Source organism: Tachysurus vachellii, chromosome 24 (genome assembly GCF_030014155.1).
Source record: "Tachysurus vachellii isolate PV-2020 chromosome 24, HZAU_Pvac_v1, whole genome shotgun sequence".
Classification (NCBI taxonomy): domain Eukaryota; kingdom Metazoa; phylum Chordata; class Actinopteri; order Siluriformes; family Bagridae; genus Tachysurus; species Tachysurus vachellii.
Genome location: NC_083483.1, coordinates 4085035 through 4106897, shown reverse-complemented (window position 1 = coordinate 4106897; position 21863 = coordinate 4085035). Strand labels below are relative to the sequence as shown.

Here is a 21863-nt window from a genome sequence, read left to right as displayed (position 1 = left end):
CATTTCCTGTCTCCAGGTGAACGTGTCCCCGGGCTGCAGTAAGGCTCTGACGCGGATGCTGTATTGTCCGTACTGTGGCGGGTTTATGGACCTGAAGCCGTGCAGTAGTTACTGTCAGAACGTCATGAAGGGCTGCCTCGCTAATCAGGCTGACCTGGACCCAGAGTGGAACGTCTTCATCGGTACAATCACGCATTCATTCTCTCTCTCTCTCTCTCTCTCTCTCTCTCTCTCTCTCTCTCTCTCTTTTATCAATATCAGCTAGTTAGCTGGAGCAGACAGAGTTAAAGGTCATCCATGTTAACATCAGGATGTTTGTTATGAACTGATTTCAGATCCTTTCAATATAAAAGTCTATTATTTAGCATTTTCACGCAGACATAAACAGAATAATCTTCAGTGAAATCGGCTCACTAGCTAATGCATCTTGTGTTTGTTAGTTTGCTAAATTTAACCTTGACTGTTCATTAAATTAAAACATAATCATTACAAGACAAACCTTTCTTAGTTGGAAAGACTTAAGAGGAAAATGATCTCCTCCTTGGTGAAAAGAGAATTCTGTCGTCAGGGATTAGTGATTCTATTTTGAAGCACGGCCGCTAAGCACACGTCTCCGTCTATCACAGGAGGTATTGGCTGAATTCTCTGCAAGATGTTTGACCGTGTGTCATCTCATGCTAAAACACTGAGGCGTGTTAACACTTTTCTCTTACACGCGTCTGGGTTTTTTTTTATCTCCTTTGTTCCGTGACATTTCAGCAGATTTTTCATTTTCCTCGCTATCGATTTTCAATCAGTGTGTCTCTCGTTCACAAAAAGCCATCGACCCCGACGTGGCTTGGTCACGCCGCCGCCGAGAATCCGTTTGTCTTTTGAATATGTATGTGTGTGTGTGTGTGTGTGTGTGTGTGATGTCGTTCCTAAAAGCCAATCGTGACATTTAGCTTCAGGATCTGTTGATAAGGCCTTATTGATCAGGTCACGTTCTGATTTCATCCTTTTTGCTTGTGTGTGTGCATTTGTGTGTGTGTGCATTTGTGTTTGTGAGTGTATGTGTGTGTGTGTGCGTGTGTTGCGTGGGATGATTTTGGGAGCGGCCTAATGGAACAGCAGTCTGTCTGTCTGTTCGGTTAGTGCCTAGACTTCAGCCAATATGGAGACCCTCGTCTGCTCGGTGTACACAAGAGAATTACAGAGTTTCATTTTAGCGTGCATGTTAAACTTTTCCTGTTAGCTTGTCACATCTACACAGTCTCAAAAATACAAGATAGACCATTAAAAACTATTCATATAAGGAAAATGTCAGAACTGTTAACAAGTAAAAATTAAGCACTTTAAATATAATTTATATATTTTTAAACTGGAATTTACTACTATTGTGTACTGTGTGGTTTGGGGCAAAACCCGTGGAAGGTGTGCCCATGTCTTGTTATCTCTTTGCGTTATACGACGACAGAACCCAAGTGTGTGGGTCTAATCCAGCGGAAATGATCATTGATTTCTGTGCCGGAAAACAGAAAGCTGCTGGTTCTGAAAGCGTCTCGGCGGAAATTACTCCTACTCCATTAAAGTGGAGCCATCAGGAAACTGAGAAGCGTAAATGACAAAGTGTGTTCTCTTCGGTTGCTTTTCTGTAAGACATTCCAAACAGCGTCAACGAGACAAAGTCAGCAGTCCGTCATGGGCTGTATTTCACAAAGACACACACACACACAGACACACACACAGAAATTTGAAGTGGATGATGATCAAATGCTCTAATGCTGTAAGAAAATTATCCACGCAGGATGGAAATGAAGCATTTCCTGTCACATCCCAATCCCAGAACAGAATCTCTGACATTCAAAATTCATTGGCTAATAATAAACTACGATGAAAGATCATCAGCGCTCCTGTACATTGGACAAGGCCGTGCAGAGAAGGCTCTGCGTGTGGGGTGGTTCGGCTACTTTCTCCTATCTCGAGGCCAACACCGAGAGGACACACGTCCCCGTGCGTCCAACACTAAATTAATAAACTCGTTAATTTCTTCGTCCACTTTTTTAAACTGCGCGGCCGGAGGCTTAATGTGACCGTCTCTCTGTGGGCTGTGTCCCAATCCGCCATACCTCTGTGCTAAATAGCTTGTCGAAAGTATGTCGTACGCTTGTGTGTAATTACACCTGTGCATGGTGTGCTATTTTAACTTAACTATTTGCTGCGGTAGTGCAGTGGTTTGGGACACGGCCGCAGGCAAGTTGTCATGGTAACCGGGAATGCTTTTACCGTGGCTGCTATATGTTAAGAGTGATAATGACCTCATTTGCTACATAAATGGTACCACAGATGGCTACCACTACTGTATGTGATAGAAACACAACCAAGGAACAACTAGAAAGAAAAAAGGGAATAAAAAGAAAATTGTGGAGTGAAGATACGGTCAACCATAAGACTCTCTTAGCCACCCTCAGGAGTCTTGGGATATGCGGATCAGCTTGGGAATGGTTCGCTTCCTACCTGGAAGGACGCTCATATCAGGTAACATGGAGGGGAGTGACATCTGCTCCACGCAGACTCTCCACTGGCGTCCCACAAGGCTCAGTACTTGGTCCTCTTCTTTTCTCCCTGTATACTCACTCTCTTGGTGAAGTTATTTCCTCACATGGGTTCTCTTACCACTGCTATGCTGATGATACACAACTTATCTTCTCTTTCCCACCCGCAGATGCCACAGCTTCTGACCGGATCTCTGCATGTCTGGCAGAAATTTCATCATGGATGACTGCTCATCAGTTAAAGCTTAATCCTAGCAAAACTGAGCTGCTCTTCATCCCAGGTGATTCATCCCCAGGTCATGATCTTGCTATATCCTTGCACAACGATCTGATCTCCCCTTCAGCCACAGCTCGCAACCTTGGGGTAACCATGGACAATCAACTGTCCTTTTCCTCTCATGTTGCTAATGTGACTCGCTCATGTCGGTTTCTTCTCTACAACATTAGAAGGATTCGACCATTTCTGTCCACACAGGCTGCTCAGGTACTTGTTCAGTCTCTTGTCATTTCTAGACTGGATTACTGCAATGCACTGCTGGCAGGTCTACCTATGAACGCAATCCGTCCTCTGCAAATGATCCAAAATGCAGCTGCCCGGCTTGTTTTCAACCTGCCAAAGTTCTCTCATACCACCCCGCTGCTGCGATCCCTCCACTGGCTTCCGGTAGCTGCACGCATCAGATTCAAAACACTGATGCTGGCCTACAAAGCCAAAAATGGACCAGCTCCCTCTTACCTCAAAGCCCTCATCACTCCTCGCACTGCACCCCGCACCCTCCGATCTACCAGCACTGCTAGACTGGTTCCACCATCTCTCAGGGTAAGAGGCAAGTATACTACAAGACTCTTCTCTGTACTGGCACCAAGGTGGTGGAACGAACTTCCCCTAGAGGTCCGGACAGCTGAGTCACTGGCTATTTTCAAGCGGCGGTTGAAGACCTACTTATTCAGGAAACACTTCAACTAGCACTTCTTTCATTATCTTTTGCATTTTTAAAAAAAAAAAAAAAAAAAAAAAAAAAAACACACCTTTTGACACTTTCATTGTAACTTTGAACAAATGTTTTAAACTCATGGTATCTTAAGTATGTAACTTAGTGATCCAGCATTAATGTATTCAATGTTAGAGATTTAAGCACTTATGTACGTCGCTCTGGATAAGGGCGTCTGCCAAATGCTGTAAATGTAAATGTAAAAAGATATACAGTATGAACTCAACATTCATTCATTCATTCATTCATTCATTCATCTTCTACCGCTTATCCGAACTACCTCGGGTCACGGGGAGCCTGTGCCTATCTCAGGCGTCATTGGGCATCAAGGCAGGATACACCCTGGACGGAGTGCCAACCCATCGCAGGGCACACACACACTCTCATTCACTCACGCAATCACACACTACGGACAATTTTCCAGAGATGCCAATCAACCTACCATGCATGTCTTTGTACCGGGGGAGGAAACCGGAGTACCCGGAGGAAACCCCCGAGGCACGGGGAGAACATGCAAACTCTACACACACAAGGCGGAGGCGGGAATTAACCCCCAACCCTGGAGGTGTGAGGCGAACGTGCTAACCACTAAGCCACCCTTCCCGTTGAACTCAACATATGAAATAAAAATAATTTAAAAAAAACTTAGGAACAAGTTAAAAATAAGAGAAAGAAATTAACAGTAGAAAGAAAGAAAGAATTTTGCATTTCAGTGTAAACTCTATTAAAAAAAAAATTTGAAGCAAAAGAAAAGAATCAGAAGAAGCAGAAGGCAGCGCATCAGTGTGAGGAGTAACAGTTACAGAGTAATAAGAGTAATAAAGTAATAAACACACTCCTCTTTTCTTCAACCTTGTCCCTTCAAATACACAGAACAGCGCAATCATGTCGTAATGGTGGAGCGGCTCTTACGGAGGCTTCTGATGTTACTACGCTTTGTGTAGGTGACACACATGAGTGCTCACCTCACATCTCTAATCACACAAGTGCACACTACTGAGTAAGAAAATAGTACAGCTTGATCGACAGGGTATTAGTAAATCCATTAACTCTTCTTTTTATACATATAGCGTTTCTGTAGTAACAGCTCAAAGGCAGGCACTTGTACTGAGAATAACACTAAAGGGATTTCGAATAAATGCGACGGTGTTTAACAAGTAAAACACATAATTGCCAACATTTTCCCTCATGTCTCCAGTGTCTGCACTTTGTTACCATCACGGTGCTTTGCATAGTTTTCCAGAATTGAGGCACCGTTCCAGTTCCTGTGGAGAGAGAGAGAAAGAGAGAGAGAGAGAGAGAGAGAGAGAGAGAGAGAGAGAGAGAGAAAGATCTGTTGAAGGAAGGATGTTGCAGATAAAGCATATGGGAAAACAGGAACTTGTCTCTTGGATGTTCCACAACATTAACACTAAAAATAAACTATTAAAATATGCAACATGTTGATGACACAGCAGTTAGACTCGGTTCACTAATTTGATTGGTCGAGCAGCGTTCCAAGAGGCTCCTTTATTTAACAGACAGGAAATGATTTATAATCACCCTATCAGATGACGACGACCTCCCTTCTGAGGTTTCTCCTCATGTCATCTCTGGGAGTTTTTTTTCCTCCCTACCGTTCCGTCTGGCTTGCTGCTTAGGGATGAATTCAGACATTAAATATTTACCTCCTGAATTTATGTATTTCTGTAAAGTTGCACTGTGACAAAGTCTGTTGTGAAAAGCGCTGCACAATTCAAACCGAATTGAATTGAAATCAGCATCTGAATAGGTTTTAAATTTGATACGCAATAACAACCAGTTATCCAAACCAAATGACATTCTGATACAGTGAACCTTCAATGGCATCAAATGAAATGTAGAACAGGACTGAAATATAGATGTGAGAAAACATTTCCATGGTCTGGTGTCGTAGGCTAAGTTGCTGTCACGAGAACTACATATTCATTTTAAAGCATGACTTAACGAATGATCCAGAGAAATGAAGTGGTTGAGAAAAACCCGTTTAGAAACCTGATTGTGTTTGATCTTGCCTCCTGTCAGTCATTTTATTGACACTTTAATCTCACCTAATGCACCTTTAAACATCTCCAAGCCAACGAAAGCCAGTGGAAATATAATGAGCACAAGAATATCCGCTCGTTATAGCAGGTTAATGCGGCGGACCCGTCTCACGCTATAAACCTCATGCGCTTTTAAGAGCACAATAAAATAAAATACAGTGTGACATCATCAATCCACGCCATTGGACCGCAAAGTAATTAAAACCCCGCAGGACGGTTTACACACTCGTCTCACTGATATGGAGATCGATATCAGGAGCTGTGTACTGATCTGTTGTTGCGATAATGAGATTTTCAGTGTGTGTGTGTGTGTGTTACATTAGGATGATGAACAGCTATGTGACATCACTGCTGCACCACATTGCTTTCTTTTTCTGTCCCCGAAAGGAGGAAACAAGCTCAAGGAGACATCGATGTGTCCTCTTTCTGCTACGCTCAGAAATCTGACTGACAATACACTGAGAAAAATTTGTTTTTCTTTTTTTTTTCTCTTCACACTAAAATGCTTAGTGCTCTGGTTCAACACTGAGACTAAATGAAACACACAATAAGACTGCAGTTTTGTGAAAAGACACACAGGAGCAATTACAGTCTGCTGAAAGAATGTAAGAACCTCACACCGCATCCCAGCAGCACGGCTGAATCTATTACTGTGCTTAATAATGTACTTTAACGCAGCTTTTTCATTTTTTTATTTCCAACTCAGCGCTCATAGAAACAAACCAACCTAAAATCTTAATTGACTTTTTCTTCAGACAATTTCACATTCGTGTTTAAAAGTATTTTATTTTTATGCAAGGAGGCTGTTACACATAGTCCTGCTTTTCCCGTTCTTTACACACATCACATCCAAAATATCAAAAGAAAAGTAAAGAATGACTTACCTGAGTCATGTTCCAGTGAAAATATTGCAACTGATTATGTTTAGATTTAGGATTTAACACTGCCGAGTGTGTATGGAGGACGTGTGAACTTTATCAGAGAGAGAGAGAGACCGAGAGAGAGAGAGAGAGAGAGAGAGAGAGAGAGATATCTGTTCAGTTCTGTTTAAATGTAAATGTAAATGTAAATGTAAATGGAAAGGAAAGGAAAGGAAAGGAAAGGAAAGGAAAGGAAAGGAAAGGACAGGACTGTGGCCCCCTTTTATTCTACGGGCTTTAAAAAGCTGGGTGTTTCTGTTTGAATGTTAATTAGCAGTAAAGTTAAAGGAAGAATGGAAAGAAGGAAGGAAAGGAAAGAGGAAGGAAGGAAGGAAGGAAGGAAGGAAAGGAGGAAGGAAGAAAGGGAGAGAGGGAGGGACGTACGGAGGGATGAATAGAGGAAGGGAGGGAGAAAGCGAGGAAGGAAGTAAGGTAGGAGGGAAAGAAGGGAGAAAGGGATGAAAATAGGAAGGGAGGGAGCAACAAAGCGAAAGAGGAAGTGAGAGAGGAAGAGAGGTTGGAAAGAAGAAGCGAGCGAGCCCACAGTCATAAGGACTTATTTTATTGTCAGGGTTTAAGAAGCTGGATGTTTGGGGTGTTTCTGTTTGAATGTAAAGTAAAGTAATGTATTAAGATCAGTTTAGGGTCACAAGTGATCTCCATCCTCCATCTCCTGCTAAAATCTCTTGAGAGAGTTTGTGACCTTCACAATTTTTTTTCTTTGGTGAAAAAGTAGAGAACATTGTGAGCACAGCGAATGTGAGTTGGCCCTGTGAAGACTTTCCATTTCAGTAAAATGAAAAGCTTTGGCCATAAAGTCACAGATCCCCAACCGACAGATTGAGTGTTTAAAAAATTTAAGATGAGGGCTCATGCTGGAACGTGCCTCAGAGCAGCCAAGCTCGCTGGACATTGTCTTAAAATATCAAATACCACAAGCAGCAGCATGTGTATGACTTATCTGAGACATTTTCCAGTGAAAATATTGCCAGAGATTATGTTTAGATTCAGGATTTAATGCTGTCTGAGTGTATGGAGGACGTGTGAACTTTAAAATCACGAATGTCACCTTGATAGCTTTCACCTAAATCCTGTCCATCGCTCTGAGGAGAGAAAGTGAGGAGAAAAGGAGCTAACGATTGTACATGTAACTTTAAAACAAAATCTAGCTTCATAGTAAACAGAGAACAACACAAGCTAGTTTAATAGTGTAGAAAAATCTGAACTAGATTCATGATAAAAAGGTTAAAACGGAAACTAGCGTTAGAAGAAAAGTGGCTAAAACACAACAACACAACAAGCTTTATAGTAAAAAGGATAAAATACAAACTAGCTTTATAGACAGGGGCTAAAACATGTTTTTAAAGACTTCCTCATCAGAAGATGCATCTCAAGAGGTTTTGTTTTGTTTCTGAGGAGAAATTGTGAGCTAAAGGATATCGAGCTGTAAGATATGCCTTATCATTAAACCCCTGCAAACTAGCATGCTAGTAAACATGCTAAAACATAAAGTCTTGTTATAATAATCAGACTAAAACAGACTAGCATTATAGTACACAGCCACATGCCAAGCATAGCATTAGCAAAAAGACTAGCATCCAAAACTGAAACCAAACTAGCAGTCTAGTGCACTACAAAGCTAACTACAAACTAAAAGTCCATGAAGACAAATGCCTATCGCTTACACAATAAACTGATATAGAATTTTGAAACATGATAATTTGTTTAATGATTAAACACTGGACATATGTGTAGGTCAGGCATCTCTCTCTCTTGCTCTCTCTCCTGCTTATTTTCATGGCTAATTAAGTTTTCAGCTCGCGTTGCCGTTAGTGAGCCTGTTGTCACCGCAGTGTAAGTGATCCGCATTGATTTTAGTGACTCATTTCTTTTTAATCGCGCGGTTTTGATGTGGAGCAGAAACCCGAGGCGGCTGGGAGCCCAGTGCGAGCTTGCTGATATTTCCTGTCCTTGTGAAGAAGCGGGTAAAAATACACACAAACAGGAGCGCGAGCGCAGGAACCGGGGACGCAGCGGCTCGAGCACGTTGGAGGAGAAAAAAGGGAACTGGATAAACACATCCGTGTAAAGCACACAAACACGCATACACATACACACACTGCCCACTATGACTTTTTAGATTTTTACTCATTTCACTACTCAATTGTGTTTTCTTTTTCTTTCTTTCTTTCTTTCTTTCTTTCTTTCTTTCTTTCTTTCTTTCTTTCATCTTCCATCATCTTTAACTGAGTTTAAAAAGTGACTGCTTGATTCTAAACACTGCCAGATTGCCAATTATGAAAAGAATGTACACACTTATACGAACAGGTTATTGTATATTTTTCTCCCCTAAAACTATTCTGATTATATATATTTAATATGCAGGTTGCAATAAATGTTGTTGTTTTTTTTACATCACAGAAACCTGTCATTTTGTATTCATATGTTTATTTGCATCATGAATCATTCATGCGATATTTCTGTTGTAGATCGTTCCAGCGCGGCGTCCCATCCCTTAATCAGTGTAGTGAAGTTGACTGTTTATCTTTCACATCTCAGCATCCCTTGTTCCCACGTGTACATTCACTCTGATTTCCTTGTTATCCGAGATCTGTCCATCTCTCTTCTTCTCTCTCTCTCTCTCTCTCTCTCTCTCTCTCTCTCTCCCTCCCTCTCTTATCTCCATGGAGTGATGGAGTGTGCAACGGCGGGTGATGGATTTGACAGGTACAAACCCCGACAGAGATGCGGAGACAGATAAAGTGTTTCATTCACACCATCACACTATCCGACACTCTCCCTTTCATCCTGTCTCTCTTTTTCTCTGTGTCTCACTCTCGCATTGTCTCGCTCTCACACTGTCTCTCTCTCACTCTTTTGCGCTCTTCCCAACACTATTTTTTTTCCTCTTTATATAACCATATCCTTTAAACTCAGCATCTTTTGGTGATACGGTTTTAATCCTCCCTTCTCTGTCATACCTGTACACACCGCTGTAGTGTGTAGGAATAGGCGACGCTACACATTTAGAAAGTGTTCCTGATCTCTTTTCTAGCTATGTGACAGCTGTGGCTTTCCTCTGGGAAATAAATAAAAATGGAGTGTTTACTCAAAGGAAACATTCAATCAGCATGCCTGTGGTTAAACTCGCTGTAACACCCTACTGCGGCATTTTAAACATTGAGCATTCCAGGATACGTCGCTTCCTCCCGCACTCCCATTTTTACCTTTCAGATGCTCAAAAATAGTCACAAATTACGGCACCTCAATTAGAGGCCTCGTTTTACTTCCTTCTCGAAAAAGACTGAAGCAGCAGGAGCCAAACACAAAAGATAAATAAATGAGCAAAAAAGTAAAAAAAAAAAAAATATATATATATATATATATATATATATATATATATTTAACATTTGAAAATTGTGATGTGAAAAGGAAGATAGACAATAAAGAATAAATCACTTCTTTATGATGTGAAAAGGAAGATAGACAATAAAGAAACGAAGAACAAAAGAAAGAATGAACAGAGAGAAATAGTAGGAAAAAAGTAAAGAAAGTCTAGCAAAAATGGAAGAACGTTCGTCTTCCAACTGTCTAGAAGCAAAGCCTCTGATTGGTCAACATTATGCATCATGAGTGTTTCTGTCCTCTATACCTCTACACTGGTCAGTGTGTGTGTGTGTGTGTGTGTGTGTGTGTGTGTGTGTGTGTGTGTGTACGTATTACTAATCAGCTTAAATTTCATTATGGCGAAATATCTAATATTGAACCCTAAAGCACTAAAGGGCACTTCATTAACTTTTCCATCCTAATTAGTGAAGGTTTGTTGTTTCTGTGGTTTTACTCATTTGAAGCTTTTACAGGGATGCCCATGACAACATCCATTAAACCCTGATAATTAGTCCTGACTGCACTCCACCCACAACACTCCCAAATTACTGTTCACTCCACCCACAACACTCTGTAAGTACTGTTCACTCCACCCACAACACTCCCAAATTACTGTTCACTCCACCCACAACACTCCCTAAGTACTGTTCACTTTGCTTACAAAACTCCCTAATTACTGGTCACTCCGTCCTCCACATTCCATAATTACTGTTCACTCTACTCACAACACTCCCTAATTATTCTTAACTCCACCCACAACACCCTCTAATTACTGTTCACTTCGCCCACAACACCCCCTAATTACTATTCACTCCGTCTTCCACATACCCTAATTACTGTTCACTTTACCACCACACTCACTAATTATTGTTAATTTTGCCCACAACACTCCCTAATTACTGTTCACTCCACCCACAACACTCCCTAATTATTGATCATTTCACCCACAACACTCCCTATTTACTGTTCACGCCACCCACAACACCCTCTAATTACTGTTCACTCTGCCAAAAACACTCTCTATTTACTGTTCACTTTACCAACACACTCCCTAATTGCTGTTCACTCCACCCTCAACACTCCCTAATTACCATTCACTCTGTCTTCCACATACCCTAATTACTGTTCACTTTACCACAACACTCCCTAATACTGTTCACTCCACCCAGAACACTCCCTAATTACTGTTCACTCCACTTACCACACTTACTGATTAGCTGTAACAATGTTGTTTGTTAATAAAATGAGAAATAAACTGAAAATTGTTGCCTCTGTAGGCAGCCTCTTTAGTGCTTCAGTGCTTTCCATTTTAAACTTAAAGTTATAACGTGAAACTAATATTAACAGCCACTTCAGAAGCCATTTCAAGGTAAAGCATCCTACTCACTCTGCAACTCAGATCACATCTCAATGAGACGAAACTTTTCAGTGTAGATAGTCTGAGGTGAAGGCTGGATCTTTGACGAGTTTCAAATTCTGAAAATAAAATAAAGAATAAATGTGTCCTGGTTTCCCCCCTGCGGCACGTCTGTGATTCACTCGCTCCATGCCAGTGCACGGAATTTACAAATAAAAAACGACTTTGTTTGTCTTCTTTCTCAGACAGCTCGGAGCTCAGAGTTTCTGTGGGAAAATTCATTTCTTTTTCATCAGTAACCACTTTATCCTGAATGTTGTGGATCCAGAGTCATTAACACTAAGCACAAGGCAAAAGAATTGACCCGAAAGAGACACCAGTCCATTACTTGGCACCATTCATACACTTATGTACCCCTAGGGGCAATTAAGCATAGCCAATCCATTTAGCTGGTTGTTTTTGGAAAGAGATACCTCAGAGCTCTACTTCTAATAACCTACAACTCTAAAGAAAACATCATGGTTCATAAAAAGGGAGAGTAGTTTAAAGAAAAAAAGAGAAGGGACTCAGTGGTAATAGTATTTATCTGGAATGGAAAAAGGGTGTGGCTTGGCTCAAATAGAATTCAATAAGATCAAGAAAAGTGGGATGGGCTTTAGAAAATGGGAGGAGTCTTTAGAAGATGTGGGGGGAGAGAAAACAATAGCTTTAGAATTTTTGGCACCCTTGGTGAAGTAGGATTAAAAAAATGGTTATTAAATAAATAGATTTAACTGACTACAAATTCTGAGAGTAAAGTTTAACCTATTCAGATAAACTTCAGTTAACTTTACATTCAGATTTTAAGACTGAGGTGGAGTTACCCTGCATTTAATACTTTGTAAGTAGATTTGAAAAGAATTTGCTTCATATATGTATTTGTATTTCTATTGAAGTAGATTAAAGCTGACTTCAGTAAAAGCCAGATTTACTTTTACTTTCTTTAAAGGTTACATTAAAGGTTATTTTTCTCATATATTAGGTGTGCAGTAAACTACACAAATGTTTTTCATAACCTTTACTTACAGTCTTTTCCAAATTCCAACTGATGAATTCTGTTATTCATGGCAACTTAAAAAAAAAAGTCCTGATGACAAACACATTACCGTACCTGATAAAAGCTGTCCAGGGCAGACATTATGAAGTTGGCTGTTTGTTCTACATATTTTTTTTTTATCTCTGAAGATGGAGGAGACACGTTGCTATTGAGCCTAATGTGTTCTTTCTCCATTATTAAATCTCCCGAGTCTCTCTGACCTCTCAACGTTAATTGCATTTGCTGTTATTTCATTTTTCCATTTTGTGCCTGAAGCCTGCAGCCATTTGTCCATTTTTATTTTTTTAACAGCACTCGCTTTTTCACTTCCTCTTTCAAAGCCCTAATTGACAATCAAGTCTTAAATCTTCCTTTCTCTCTCTCTCTCTCTCTCTCTCTCTCTCTCTCTCTCTCTCTCTCTCTCTCTGTCTCTCTCTTTCTCTCTCACTCTCTCTCTCTCTCTCTCTCTCTCCCTCTCTCTCTGTCTCTCTCTTTCTCTCTCACTCTCTCTCTCGACTGTAATGAAAGAGCGAGACACCTGCAGGCAGTTCTATCGTTCAGGAGTGGGCCTAAATGAAAAGATCAAACACTTTCATGCCGCCCTCGTTCATCCAGAGTGCACTTGGATCGATAGTCTCACTCCGGCCGTGGTAATAGGTTCCCTATGAGCGCAAATTAATAACAGAGATTTAACGACTGAACTGCAAGAGCGGCACACAGTACGTCCACACTATCGACTGCAGAGATGGGTTGGGACGTCCAGGAGACATTAGGGTGAAGGACGCACATATATGCACGCACACACACACACACACACTGATGCTTGGGTTGCAGGTTGATGTATCACATACTCTGTGGAACGGAGTGGGCGTGGCTTGTAAACCATCTTTTACTGCAAGTGTACACTTGTATTTATCATGAGCACTAAGTCTGGACATGTAGTTGTCAAGGTGCCCACGGTGTACTACTGTAACCGATTGTTTTCAGAACTAAAATGCTGAGTTTCGAATGTAAGAAGAGGAGACCTTAAAGGGCGAGCATCTCTTTCTTTTCTTTCTATTCTTTGTTACTTATTTTACCTGAATCTCTCTCGCCTCCATCCTTTTCAAGCTTTTTCAATCCTTTTCAATTTCTTAATCCTCTCTTTCATTTTTTACTTTTTTAATTGTTCTCATTTTTCCCCATTATTCTTTGTTTTTCAATGTTCCTTAGATTTTTCATTTAGATTTTTTCATCAACCCCATAATAACTTTTCTTGTCTTTTTTTCTACACTGCCCACTCTTTATCGTTTTCAAATTTTTGTAGTTTAGTTTCTTTACTCAATTTTATTCTTATTTCTCTCATTCTTTCTATCAAGATCTCTTCCCTGTTTTTCTTTCTAAGCCCTTTCATCGCAACTTTCACTTCCCTTTTCACTTTTATTTTACTGTCTCTCATTCCTTGCTTTTTCCTTTCTCTCAGGGCCTTTTTACACCCGGTCATTTCATGTGTTTTCTCTGATCCGATAGCTATCTGATTTGTTAAAACTGTTCCATTTACATTAGGCCACATCTCGGCGAATCGGATATCGATCTGATCTTTCTACTCCTGCCCAAAATGCTAATATATGTTACCTCATTTCTGGGGTAATTGAAATGGAACACGCCTTGGTGTATGCGGTTGCTACAAAAAACAGCATTTACTGTTTACTGCATTTTCGCAGTGCATTTTAAGACCCAATGAGACACCTGGGTGAAAGATCGGAGCACAGCACTGATGGGAAAACATATTTGTTTCTGGCGCGATGCACGACTCGCGAGTCACCTGCGAGTGACGTACTTCAGTTTGGGAGGAGTATAGCGCTGACATATGTGGCTTGAACAACCACATTCATTTACACCTGTCCAGTTTCATCTGAAATGTGTCCCAGACCACCTCCTGAAGTGGTTTGTACCATCAGATTTATATCCGTCTCGAAAACATTTCGGAGGGCATTTAGACCTGGTCTTTTTACCATCGGATAGCTATCTGGTCACAGAAAACGTATAAAGTGACCAGGTGTAAAAAGCAGCTTATTTTTCCTCTTTTCCTTTTTTTTTAATGATTTTGCTCCTTTCAGAGGTGGTTTTCTTATTTAGCAAATACGGGACTAGTTATTAGTGTGTGTGTGTGTGTGTGTGTGTGTGTGTGTGTGTGTAGACTCTATGCTCCTGGTAGCTGAGAGGTTGAAGGGGCCCTTTAGCATCGAGGCCGTGATGGAACCAATTGACTTGAAGATCTCTGAGGCCATCATGGCTATGCAGGCAAACAGCATACAAGTCTCTGCTAAGGTATATACACACACACACACACACACACACACACGCTTTATTACATCATATAACAGTAATATTGATCATATTACCCATAGGCATAGTGTTCCAAACCACCACAAATTTAATCTGTTAATTTCCTAATTAAACCCATAATAACTTATTTATAGTGTTCTAGTATATTGTAGGTTCTGAACGTAGGCACTTTTCATAAGGAAAGCCTTGTTTATAGCTCACTATTTAGTAAATCGGTATGGCTGTTTGGGACATGACCCAAAAAGACATATTATATATTCTGTTTTTATTTGAAAGCTATTTTGGTAACCACATTTTGGTAACCACATTGTTGTTGTTGTTGCTGTTTTTGTGTGAAGGTGTTTCAAGGTTGTGGTCATCTCAAACCAGTTAGATCCGGATCAAGTCGCAGTGTCCGTGAGATGTTTAATGCCCGTTTCAAACCCTACAACCCTGAAGACATGCCTCCATCAGAGAGCAGCAGTCTCGAAAAACTGGTGAGTGTCCGTTTGTCTCTCTTTCTGTCTGTCTGCCTGTCTGTCTGTCAGTCTGCCTGTCTGAAATTGTCTGTCAGGAGATGTCTTACTCTTTGTGTTATTTCTTCCACTGCTTCCCAGAGGAGCGTCTGGAGAACAATGCAGGATAGCGTAAGCTGACAATGCACCTACTCTTTTGCACACACACACACACACACACACACACACACACACACACACACACACACACACACCAGGCACACACACACACTTTTTTAAAAGTTTCACTTTCATTCTTTCCCACATTTAAGTAAGGCTAAATGATTGTTGATAATATATGTATAGTTATGATAGTATTATCCTTCCTTTCTATATATTTACAGTAAAATACAGTACAATAGCTAAATGGTTCGTTAAATCAAATTTAAACCCTAAACTAAATATGACTAAATAATTCAACTAAATATATAATAAACATTAGCATAACTGAAAGTAAAATGAGATACACTTTTTATCTGAACTGCAACTTTGACACTTCTTCAGTGAATAAAGTGAGATGGATCTGCTTCCACTTTAAGACATACAGGGATTGTTTTGCAATATATTCCCCTATGCTTTTTTTTTGGATATCATGCTATGACCCGGCCACTCTAATCCTTTCCTCTAACTCTTATTTTAAATCTCTTTTATTTTTTTTTATGTATATTCTTTAATCCAAGCTGCTTTGAGACGAGAGCTCGTTTCAGACCGGATTGTGATTTTATCCCGGATCACGCACTGCTCAAACACCAACAGTGTTTTGCAGCAGTGCAGCACGTAATCCTAGAGAGGAGAGAAGAGAGAAAAGACAGACAAGTGTGTGTGTGTATTCTTCACCCGTTCTGCTGCGGTATTAGAGTTTTATTGATTCTTCCAGGACTGGGCTTGTCAGGCGTGTCCTCACGGGCCTTTAGTGCAGACCCAATTCATCACGCCGTGCATGACCCGAGTCTGAATGGAGGTGTTCCAAATCCTGCGAGACCAACCCTCCAGTGCCCTAGAGTGATTTCTACACAGGGACGCTGCACAAAACGGTTATTTTACTACATAAGGAACAAGGGGGTCGATTTGGGACCATGTCTGCATTTCAATACCGTTTTCGACGTGCCCTTGTCGATTTGCCCTAACGACTTAGAAGTGTCTAGCACCCAAAATACAAGAGAAGGAATATCTGCTGACTGATAATATAAAGCCCTAGGCAAGGCCAAAAAAAGTTCTTGATTGCGGAAATGTACTTTTTTTATTCAAATCAAAACTATGGCATTGTGTATCATTGAAAGATGTTTAAATTTGAACTTTTGTTTAAACTGAAACAATTATATAATGGCAATGCATCTTCTGTTACATACCATATATATATTTTTACCTAACATTACAGATAGTGCTGTCAGGGATGCAAGGATAAAAACACACCCAAATGCAGGATAGTGTAAAATAAACATGTTTAATGACTAAAAAACACGAAACGGGGACAAAGACATGACCAGACTTGACACGAGACGACATAGGAAGTATTCCGCCCCACCATAGACAACGCGGCTCGGCTAAATAGACGTGGCCAAAGTCCGGGCTGGATCCTGACAAGTGCTGCTTTAACACCATTTTAGTCAGACATTGGTGTCCATACAGAGACTTCTGCTCAAATTGAGACTGCATACAGCCAAGCAGAAAGTGCTCAACCTAAACTAGAGCTTCTTCTGTCCAAAGGTTTCTATCACCCATACTAAGGATTGTACTGCCAAAGGCTTTTCCCATCACTCCCATGGCCATAGTGTCATCTGTCCAAACCAGGATTCTTACCAGAATTAGCTTTTTGTTTACCCAAAGCTAAGTTTTAGCTGCGGGACTATTAAAGAGGTTCTTTCAACAAAACCAAGGATTCTGCCAACAAAACTACAGATTGTGTTGTGAAACTGAGTCTAAGACATCTTCAATCAAAATCAAGGTTTCTTTCTGCCCCCTCGATCAGAGAGACACAAAATCCTTGATAATGTGACCAATAGTGGCTGCTTAGAAAGTGCTGGGGCTTGAAGCCCCAACCATGATCATTAACCTAGATCTTTACCTATTAAGTTACCACTGTACTATTAGCCAAAGCTAATGTTATTTCTTTTAAGCATGGCTATTTCAGATAACCTAAAGCTTTTTCTAATCAACCTTAGACCTTTTTTTACCCAAACCCATGGCTTTTCCTACCCCAGACAACATTTATTTCCCCAAACCAAGGATTCATCCACCAAAACCGGTTTCTGCTGAAATGGAGGTTTCTTTAGCCAAAATCTAAGCATCTCCCACCAAAACTGAGGCTCCTTTTTTTCTTCCTCCCAAACCTAAGCTTTTTTCATCAATCCCTTGGGCTCTTCTACCCAAACCAACCACCATCTGTTCAAAACATGGTATATTTTACCCAAACTGAGGTTTACCCCTCCAACCTAAGCTGACTTCTGCCAAACTGGGGCTTCTACTACACCAAATTAAGGTTCTGCTTCCAAAACTGAGAGCTCTTCCTCCTGAAACAGTGAATCCTTTCAACCTACCTGAGCCAGCTTGCACTTTCCACAAAAGCAGAAGCTTTGTCATCCAAAAGCAAAGAATCTTCCGCAAAATAGAGGCTTTTTCCAGCCATATGGATGCTGTATGCATTCAGCATGGTTGTACAATTGCAGCACCAAATCATATTGAAAAACAAGGTAGAAACCAACAAAATAATTGCAAAAATTCCAGGAATCAAATATGAGATAAGCAAGTCTAAGAGTGCTAATTCATTTAAATGTGTGCAAAGATCATTTCCTGAAATTCTATGGCTCTAAGTGCACCTGTAATGCTCCCTCATTATTTTGGATGTTAAACAGCACTCTGAGTTTATAAAGCAGAATGCAGTGAACACACAGCCTGAGTGTTTGGGTCAGTGGTTTTTATACGAGTGGAGCCTCACTGTATAATTATAATTACAGCTGGAATGCTCGCAGAGTGTTTACTGTTAACCTGCTGCCGGTCTCTTCCCCACAAATGTGTCCCACTAAACAAGGCTTATTACCCACTATGTAATGCCATGTCTCAATATTCAGCACTTCCATTTCTGTGTTTTTACTTCAGGCAAAACAAGCCAAGTAAGGGATTGCAGTAAAATAAATTAATTCTGTGAATGCAACAAAGAAACAGCACATTTTACAGGAGGAGTATAAGAGAGAAGTTCAGGATAGTGAGCAGGGTGGAAGAAGTAAACCTTCAGAGGACACAGGGGTGAAAATGCAGAGAGGCAGACAAAAGAGGAAAAGAAGAGTGAGAGAATAGAAGAGTGGGAGAATGGAAAGAACACGATATGACTAGCCTAACAAACAATAGCTACCATCAAGCCACATTGTCAAGTCCTGCATTTGGGATGGACCCTTGAAAAGAACAGTCCTGGTAAGAACAGTAACTAGTGTCATGGAGCAAACATTCTGGAAGAAACACTAACTAGGTGTGAAATGTTGCATTTGAGATGTAGCTTTACAATTGCATGCATTACCCATTAACAGGGAGGGAAACTTGTTACCCTTGTTGTCTTGAGAGCTTCATTTTAATGCGTCTGGTGTTTATTGTCCTTGTTGATGTGCGCAGGCCACCATTAGCTGCTAGCTGATGCTAATGTTCTTTGTAAATGGCTTTATATGCTTATATGAGATGCCATTAAGACCGCCGCTCTCGTTTACATTAGCGGTGAAGGCTAACGAGGCTTTAACGACAACAGACAGAAAAAATGCCAGCAGGAAAATAAGAAAGATAAACCAGAGATAAATCTGTTTACAGTGTGAGATATACATCTCGGAAATAATGCACTCTCACACTGTTCCAACTAATGACACATGAGTAGAAACTTGGCTGAAGGCTAATGCTAGTACAGTATCTATCCGATTGTGTGTTCCAGTGCTAGTTTCAGGACTGCCTGTTCCTAATATATTATCCTCAGCTCCTTGAACGTGTATCACAGTAGTGTACCACACAAGCACTTTCATCTGTAAGCTGCTCATTAGCATGCTAACTACTTAGCAAACCAGCTAGTTGTCATGCTAGATTTGTAACTGGCTTGTTAGAAAACTTATTTGACTTTGTCCATAGCGCAAAGTATAAAAAAGCAAACAGAAATTTTATTCTCTCACATCTTCTCCTTTCTTGATCACTTTGTTGCAGACAACTAAAGCTAATTTCTAACTACTTTGGAGTTTGAGCTCATTTGCATAATAAGCTAAACCTACTGTTGTGCACTAGTCAAAGGGTTTGGTAGCTTCACAAAAACATGCTGAGATTTATAAAAAAAAATTTAGGGCCACCACACCTCAGTCAGTTCTGTTAACTTGGATGGTAAGCTGATTTACTTATGATTTACTTGGGTCATGCATAGGGGTGTGATCATACATAGTAGGTGGAGCAAGTCAACATAACTGTTTCTCATTAATCTTAAGTCAGCTCGAATAGAAATATAGCATACTTTATTTTTGTGTCGAATTATAAAAGATTTTTGTAAATGACTGAATAAAAAAAAAGTCCACCTTCAGCCAATCAGCTTTCACCTGGAGTCTGACATGATTGACATTGATTTATCAAATAACGGATCCAGTCTGATTCAAATTTGCCACAAGGGAGCATTATTCATATTTTTGCTTATAAAAACAAGAATATTATATCTTTTGTAAAACAAGGTGAATAGTAAAATGATTCTTTATTGAAACTATAAAAATATGCCTTTGGTCCATTTAGTAACATTTGTATAATAGTCATAGAACAACTTCAAAATTAAAAAGTATGGTAAGATTTTTAAACTGTATGGCCGTCATACACCAATCAATCCTAGGGGCAGAGATTAATTTAGCACTAGTTAAATGGATTCACACTAACCTTGGAATGTAGGTTTGATGTCAGGTTCTGAGGAGGAGTTTAAGAAATGGAAGTTTCTTACTCACTCTAGCTGAAATTTGATGTACTAAGCAATTCTTTGACAGCGACAGTTTGTGATGAGTGCTTGGACCCTGCTGATCAACATATATAGCATATAATTTTTTTCAAATTTTCTCTTTCTCGTATTATTTCTTGTTTTCCTTTAGTTTTTCTTCTCTGCTGTCATAATTTTCTTGTCTTACAAAACTTTTTCTCTTGCGTTTAATAAACGAGATAAACACACAGAAGCGAAGAATGAAAGAGGAAGCTAATGAAGTGAGTGTGCGTGTGCGTGTTTGACTCATTATCGCCATCGCACTGTAATAAGAGCAGATATGATCTCTCTCGTTCAAATTAGCCAGTTAGCCTCACAGGGTGCTAAAGGAGGAGGAATGTGGTGTTTCATTTCAAAACACAAAACAAACTGCCTGCGCATTGTGAGATAATGAGTTTTTTTTTTATTCTTTATTTTAGTCTCAGAAACTAACATGGCATCAGTTATCAGATAACTTGATGTGACTAATAAATATGAATAATTGTGAATAAATCTAAAATATAAATAGCTAATTGAAAGTTGAGGTGAATACGTTTGCAATGTTACCACATTGTCTTTGTGTGTATGAGTGTGTAGTTCGCTCTCAGGCAAAAGTGTTACGTGGGTGTGTTACCACAGGACGTGGTGGTATGTGTGCGCTAGCACGGTTCTGACCCCTCAGTGTGAGATCGTTCTGTTCCACATGAATAATAAATCACTCGCTGCCTTCAAAGCCAAAAGCTAAACTCCCTCCTGGAAAGCTAACACTGCTAATCGCACAGCAGCAAACGATTTCTTTCGCTGAATATGAATGTAGCTGCAGCTTCATTGTTTTTTCAAAAAAAATAATAAAAATTTTAAAAAATTTATATATAAAAAATGTATAAAGTATATTTTATGTATATATATATATATATATATATATATATATATATATATATATATATATATATATATATATATATATATATATATATTCCCACAAACTGTTTTTTGGTAAAGCTAAGTTCACTAAGTATTCCAATATGGCAGAACCTATGGGTTTTTTGTTAGCTTTTGATTAGTTGTCCTTAGGACCAACACATCTGAGGTAAATAAATTCTGTATACGTTTTTCATTTCCACACTCACATCACCTTTATATTGTCCTAAAATATCTGAAAAGTCTGTTAATATATGTCAAAAACACTGCATAAGTTATATAGCAACAGTGGTTAAATGATTGGATCTGTTGATCTACATACAACTGAGCAATTGAGGGTTAAGGGCCTTGCTCAGGGGCCCAACAGTGGCAGCTTGGTGGACCTGGGATCAAACTCACAGCATTACGATGGGTAGCCCAACACCTTAACCACTAAGCTACCACATGCCCTTGAGCTGTATTGTAATAAACACAATTTTACTTATTTTATAGAAATCTAAAATAAAACAGATTTACTCAGTACAGAATTCTAACAATGCTAATTTCTCTCTGTCCCTTTTTTGCATCCATTGTTCTTCCACCTTTTGATGATCTTATTGTATTTCTGTATTACTATGATTATTATTTTTCTTTGTCAGCTTTCCATCTGTCATATCTTTTCACCTGTGCATCCTTTCCTTTATTTTTTCTGTTTTTCATCCCCATCCTACAATTTCACTCTCTATCACCTTTTCTCTATTTTTCCTTGCTTGCATTTGTCCTTTATTTTAGTTAGATTGGTTCATTGTTACCTTCAGTTAAACTCTCTCTCTCTCTCTCTCTCTCTCTCTCTCTCTCTCTC

The 21863-nt window shown here is 39.8% G+C and overlaps 1 protein-coding gene across 1 annotated transcript in view; it reads left to right on the top strand.

Moving 5' to 3' along the window:
• The window catches only part of gpc6a (glypican 6a), a 127788-nt gene that overhangs the window by 87936 nt on the left and 17989 nt on the right, over nucleotides 1–21863 (top strand). Inside the window, exons 4-6 of the mRNA XM_060860322.1 lie at nucleotides 17–182; nucleotides 14508–14638; nucleotides 14995–15132. Of these exons, the coding sequence (XP_060716305.1) occupies nucleotides 17–182; nucleotides 14508–14638; nucleotides 14995–15132 (435 nt within the window). The remainder of the gene's footprint in view (nucleotides 1–16; nucleotides 183–14507; nucleotides 14639–14994; nucleotides 15133–21863) is intronic.